This window comes from Helobdella robusta (genome assembly GCF_000326865.2).
Source record: "Helobdella robusta unplaced genomic scaffold HELROscaffold_1, whole genome shotgun sequence".
Taxonomy (NCBI): domain Eukaryota; kingdom Metazoa; phylum Annelida; class Clitellata; order Rhynchobdellida; family Glossiphoniidae; genus Helobdella; species Helobdella robusta.
Window position 1 is genome coordinate 13,299,477 of NW_008703570.1, and position 6,844 is coordinate 13,306,320.

The 6,844-nt window shown below is 34.1% G+C and overlaps 1 protein-coding gene across 1 annotated transcript; it reads right to left on the bottom strand.

Annotated features, from left to right (window-relative positions):
• Window positions 1-5,367: 5,367 nt before the first annotated feature.
• On the bottom strand, window positions 5,368-5,664 carry HELRODRAFT_62905 (hypothetical protein; the record flags this gene model as incomplete). Its single annotated transcript, XM_009011677.1, has 1 exon — window positions 5,368-5,664. The coding sequence occupies one exon, from the start codon at window positions 5,662-5,664 to the stop codon at window positions 5,368-5,370; it is 297 nt and encodes a 98-aa protein (XP_009009925.1).
• Window positions 5,665-6,844: the final 1,180 nt, after the last annotated feature.

Here is a 6,844-nt window from a genome sequence, read left to right on the forward strand (position 1 = left end):
TAGAGTTTCAAGAAAAAAAATTTTTTCAATAATAATAATAATAATAAATTGTGTAAATATATCCTTTCACTCACATATAAGCTATATTTTTTAGTCGAAATGTAATTTGAAATTACTTTGAAATTATCAAATTACATGGAAGATGAAATCACTTAAGTACCAATTACTTAAAAAGTATATTCGATAAAAATTACAATTGTAATTTGAATTACGTAATATCATTACTTGAATTACATTACTGCCCATCTCTGGATGGTATGATATGCAATGATTGCCAGTTTTCATCATTATGGTAGTAGTAGAAGTAGTAGCAGTAGTAGTAGTAGTAGTAGTAGTAGTAGTAGTAGTAGTAGAAGTAGTAGAAGTAATAGTGGTAGTAGTAGTAGTAGTAGTAGTAGTAGTAGTAGTAGTAGTAGTAGTAGTAGTAGTAGAAGTAATAGTGGTAGTAGTAGTAGTAGTAGTAGTAGTAGTAGTAGTAGTAGTAGTAGTAGTAGTAGTAGTAGTAGTAGTATTGTTGTCATTGTCGTTTTCCTAATTACTATTCACAGATGAATGTAGATTGCGACATTCATTATTCATGTACAAGTACAAAGAATTGTATGTACAATATGTCTGTATGTCTGTATGAATGTATGTATGCATGTATGTATGTATGTATGTATGTATGTATGTATGTATGTATGTATGTATGTATGTATGTATGTATGTATGCATGTATGTATGTATGGATGGATGTATGTATGTATGTATGCATGTATGTATGTATGGATGGATGTATGTATGTATGTATGCATGTATGTATGTATGGATGGATGTATGTATGTATGTATGCATGTATGTATGTATGGATGGATGTATGTATGTATGTATGCATGTATGTATGTATGGATGGATGTATGTATGTATGTATGCATGTATGTATGTATGGATGGATGTATGTATGTATGTATGTGTGTGTGTGTGTGTGTGTGTACGACGAATGAATAGAGAATCCTTTATTTATTGCGAAATCAATAAGATTGTTTATAGTTGTTGTTGTTATTACTATCGTTGTTGTCTGTTGACATCATTTATAATTAAAAGATACCCCGTTTGTGATTATTATTATTGTTGTTGTTGTTGTTTTAGTAGTAGTGATAGTAATAGTAGTAGTTTTTGTTGTTGTTGCTGTTTTTGCAATAGATGCTTAAACTATAATATATCCTTTGTTGTCATGGGCTTGTTTTATTTAATCATCATCGTCGTCATCGTTATCAAAACCACCACCACCATCATTATCATCATCTATAATAGATTCATCATAATCAACATCATCATTATCGTCATCCTCATTATAATCATTATCAAATACAGCAGGGGTGGGCAAACCTTTCGCTGTGAGGGCCGCATTAAGGACTATTCTACCTTTGAAGGGCCGCATATGTACTTAAATAGCAGATTTTTTTGACCCGGGGGAGAATTTTTTAAGATTTGTGCCTCCTCTTTCTGGCTGGCCGACAACCTATTATTTAGCAAACCAGATCTCGCGGGCCGCACAAAATAGCTTCGGGCCATAGTTCGTCTACCACTGATCTACAGCAACAACAATACATCATAGTCAACACCATCACCATCATCATTTTCATCTTCTTCCTCTCCCTCCTTCTCATCATCATCATCTTTAATACATAATCAACATCATCGCTATCATCATCATCATCATCGTCGTCGTCATCATCATCATTTGTTTGATGCTGCGTGATTCTGCATGTATTTGAATGTATTACCTCTTTCCAAGTGAATACACCTAGATGAATGAACAAACAAACAAACATGTAGTTTGTGGTGATGATGATGATGATGACAATGGCGATGATGATGATGATAGTAGTGGTGGTGGTGGTAGTGATGATAAATGATTATAATGGTGAAAATGAATGAATTGCTAGAAGGACGGATTAATGGCTGAACGAACGAACAAATGAATAAATGAATCAGAAAATTAATAAATAGATGAATGGATGATAAAAAAATTGTCAATCGCTTGGTCTGACTCTATGTGTCTTAAACTTAATCCTTTTAAATTTGAATTAATTTGTTTTAATAAATCTAAACACTTTATTACTATTCATTCCTCCTATTATCTTACCTGATTCTAAAGTTTGATGTTTCTCACAAGTTTCGTAGTCTAGGCTTTATCTTTAATCCTAGTGTGTCTCTTTATTCTCAGATTAATATTGTTGCTAGAAGTTTTTACTTTCATCTACGTAGAATAAAAAAACTTTTGCCTTTTCTTGACGATCCTACTCTTTTCCTTCTTGTTACTTCGTTAGTCTTATCAAGGATTGATTATTGTAACTCGCTCAACTATGGTCTTCCTGATTCTACATTCTATCCTTTAAGTAAAGCTTTTAACTCTGCTACTCGTCTAGTTGCTCGTGCCCCTTTCTTTTCTCATATATCTCCATATCTTGTTCTCTTGCACTGGTTATCTATAAAATATAGAATAAATTTTAAAATTTGCACGTTTATGTTTAAGTCTCAATCTAAATGATTTCCTAAGTACTTATCAGATATATTAATTGAGTCTAGACACTCCGGTTTACAATCGTCTTCTTGTTCTCACTTCTTCTTAACTTGTGTTAAACACTCCTTTGCTAAATCTGCATTTGCTTTTACTGGCCCTTTTCTCTGGAACTCTCTACCTACTTCTCTGACTACTTCTCCATCACTTGCGAAGATCTCAAGACCCATCAGTTTTCAAAATTCATTGAGGAGCGCTGCTGAACATCGCGGAAATAGCGCTTTATAAACTGATTGATTGATTGACCTTTAGTTTTTGACCTACATAGGAGGGTACGTAACAAATTCTCTGTACGTTCTTATAGCCGATTTTTCGCCATTTTGATGTGATTATTATGTGACGTTTAGGTATTTTTTAGGCAGTTACTTTTGTTAGAATGTCAGTTCCGTTTTATTAATAAAGCATCCAAATAGACCGAAATCGTTGTTTATGTCGTTTCATTCTAGAAAAATATCAGTTTAGTTAATCTTCAAGAAAACTGTTTTTTGAAGGGAATATCTACACAATGACAAAAATGATCTGCAGATGTAAAATAATCAATTTACTAGAACATATGCACTTTAATATTAGTAAAAACAAAAGTTAATTGGATTTAAAATGAATAAAACCCAGTAAAAATATTACGAAAAATTACTAACATGATCAAAATATCTCAATCAAGAAATACAATTCATCGCATTTACTAACTAAACAATATGCTGTGAAAAAGAAATTGTTCGATCCCTATTCACCGTAGACCTGTTTTTTTTACCCTAATTTCAATTTCTCTACCCTCACTAACGTTTCGAAGCGATGGCCGATCTTAACGTCTTATCAAACGCTGTCAACTTACTTTCCAGATCAATATCGCCTATTTCAACTGTCTTCGCGGCTTTCCTAAATCCGGATCTGAATCCGTTCGCCATATCTAAAATGGCGGCATCAAGAGCGTAGGCGGTGGCCGCATTTTGTTTGTTCGTTTTTATAAGATATTGTATAGCGCTGTATATTTCTTCCTCGGTTAGGATGTTATTACCGCCATCGTTTGAGAGCGAATCTATTTTTAAATTTAAACTTTTCAATGCCTGTGAAGTTTTTTTGGCAGTGTTGACGCTGCTACTTCTGCGGCTGCTGCTGTGGCTTCGAACGCTACTACATTGACTGCTGGCTACACTCATGCTATCGTCGTTTTTGTGGTTTTTCATGTTTAGGGTGCTGATGTCGATGTTGTTAGAGATATTTGAGAGAGATTCTGTTGTTAGTAGGCATGAGAGGTTCTTCACCATCAGTTCGTGCTGGTTGTTCGGGGATTTATATTTAGGATAAATTATTAAATTTATAAATTATTATTTATTATGTATTATTATTTATTTATTTATTTATGTATTATATTTATATATTATTTGTTTATAACAATCAAATAAATTAAAAAATAAACAAATTAATTAACTAATTAATAAAATCCACAAAAAACAACCTGCGACTTAATATCATTGAGACGCCGTAGTTCCACATCTTTTCCACTGCAATCCTTTTGCAAGGAATCCATTCTGGTTTCCAGCTGCCTCTTCTCATTCTTCAGTTGGGCCACGTTGTTGTGCAGTACCTTGCAGACCCCTTCCAGGTCGGAACTCTGCAGTTTCAACTGTTCCAGGGCCGATTGCTCTTCCTCTTTGTCGTTCTGTCGTTCGTGCAATTATGATGTAATAAAATATTATTATTATTCATAATAAAAATTGAAATGTGGTTGAGAAAAAAAAAAGATAGGGAAAAAGAGAGAGAGAGAGAGAGAAAAAGAGTATAGTAATAATAATAACAACATTGATTGCCTCTCTTAATTATTTCTTATTTAATTCTTAGAGGTAGCGCAACACACACAAACACATACACACACACACATATAGCACATTTGAATACGACTGAATGAATCCATTTTATTCCTTGCAAAAACTCAACCGGACATAGGCAGGCACCTGAAGTAACAAACCTTCACGTAGCATTTTTCATTGATCAAATTAAAATTTATTTCTTTCAAAACACGCCCTGTTGTTTTTCTTTACAAATACGCGCGCGAATCATGAAGATGACGTCATTGTATTGTTATTTACATATTTTTACATACAAAAATCAATGTGTTTTAAGATGAAAATATTACTTTAAATGTTTTTTCTTTGTTATTGTACTTTGTTATTCAACTTACTGAGCCTCATACATATTTAGGGTTAACATGGCACTAATTAAGTCGGAAGCGAAAAGAAAGCACAATCAATACTAATAGGATTGAATACGTGAATTTCAAAAACTACAACAAAAAATCGAAAATCATTTATTTGATTATCGCAACACTAAATCTCACCGTTAAATCAATGGTCGAATTTAGTCTGTCTTTGAGATGGTTGTTCTCTGCGGTTAACCTGGCCATTTCCTTCTTATAATTCTCCAAGAGTTTCATCATTTTTTTCACTTTTAAACAGGCATCATCTTTTTCCTTTTCAAAGTCGGACTTATTTGTTTTCTCATTTTCAAGGGCAGCTAACTTTTTTCGTAACAAATCCATGTGAAGGTTCTGTGGTGCGTGTGTGTGTGCGTCTGTCTGTGTGTGTGTGTGAGTGCTTGCGTGTATGTGTGTATGTCTGTGTGTGTGTGAATGAAGCAATGGCGGATCCAGAGGGGGGGGCGGTGGGGGCGATCGCCCCCCCCCACTTTGAACTGAGGTTTGATATTTTATGAAATAAATAACAAAAAGCCAAACACTTCAACTTCTTGATTTGTTTTAAATTGAAAAACGTTCTTCAAAACATTGTTCTGTTATATACATGAAATATTTACAAGACAAATGTCATTTTTCTACATTTTTTTCGGCCAAACCTTGTTATAATGTCTTCAATATCTAATTCAATATCGCGATGAATGTTCATTAAGGCTAATCCCGTTAGTCTTTCCTCATTCATTTTGGAGCGCATCCACGTTTTTAACCGCCTCGGGGTAGAAAATGAACGTTCTGCCGTTGCTACTGAAACAGGCATGGTGCACAATATTGACAACAGGCTGTGAATTGTCGGATAGAGATTGGAATTGCACAATGCGAGAGCTTCAATGGCCGTTTTGGGCAGTGAATTCATCTTTACCCAGTACTGCGTCCAGAGCATTTCTTCATTGCGTACAAATTCAATGGCCGTGTTGTCATCATACGAGGTCAAATTTGTTATTAAACTTTTATATTTCGTAACAGCTTGGTCAATTAAAAACCATGTTTTATTCTGTTCTGCATTACCACTTATTCGGAGGAAAACTGAAGGTATCAAACGACTCAAACCCATTATAGCTATTTGGATTGTTCCAAATTTTGATTTCATGTCTGTTATCATACTATCTAGCATGGGAATAAATATAGAAATCCTGAAATATTCTTCTAATGAGTTACTTTTAATATTTGCACGATTTACTTGTCTTTCTATACATCTTGGCATTTTTAATTCAATATTCAGTTCCTCTGCAACTTTAGAAACTCTCGTAAAGATATCATGAAATATTTGCTCAACATTTTCTCTTCTAGATTGAAGATTATCTATGACTCTATTAGCATGTTGAGCTGCCTCGACCAAATCTAAATTTTCTGTTTGTAAAGCTTTGCTTAATGGCTTAGTTAGAATTAATGGATCGGCAATTGAGTACAAAGCTATTAAAAATTCAGAATCAGTTAAAGCCGATAACAACGTCTTTGCTTTGGATGATGTTTCTCTGTCATGCCAATTAGCAATATTTTCTAAAGAAGCTAGAACATATTGCAGGGACTGTCTAAAACTGATAATCGAATCATGGCGTTCAACCCAACGTGTCTCACATGAAGGCATGACATTTTGTCTCAAATTTTGACTTTCATTTTTAAACATTATTCTTTGCACTAATTTTCTTTTGGCCGATGCGCGAAAAAAGGAAGCCGTTTGCTTAATAGTGCCCATTGCATTTCTTATGGCTTGTACATCGGATGTTTTAGATAAACTCAAGTTCAGTCCATGGTTAGTACAAACACAATGAATACATGATGTAGCTTTTTTTGATATTTCTGCAGCTGCACCACATGACTGAGATGTCATGACAGAACATCCATCTGTTCCACAACCAACACAATGCTGTGGATCTAAAGTTAGCGCTTTTAGTAAACGTAACACTGAGCCGGCTAACATTTTTCCGGTTAATTTTGGTTCCGATTCTATATCTTTGTATGCATCCTCTAGAGAATCCACAAATGCAACAAAATCTTCTCTAACCTGGCCGTTGTAAACATATCGTAAGCTCAAA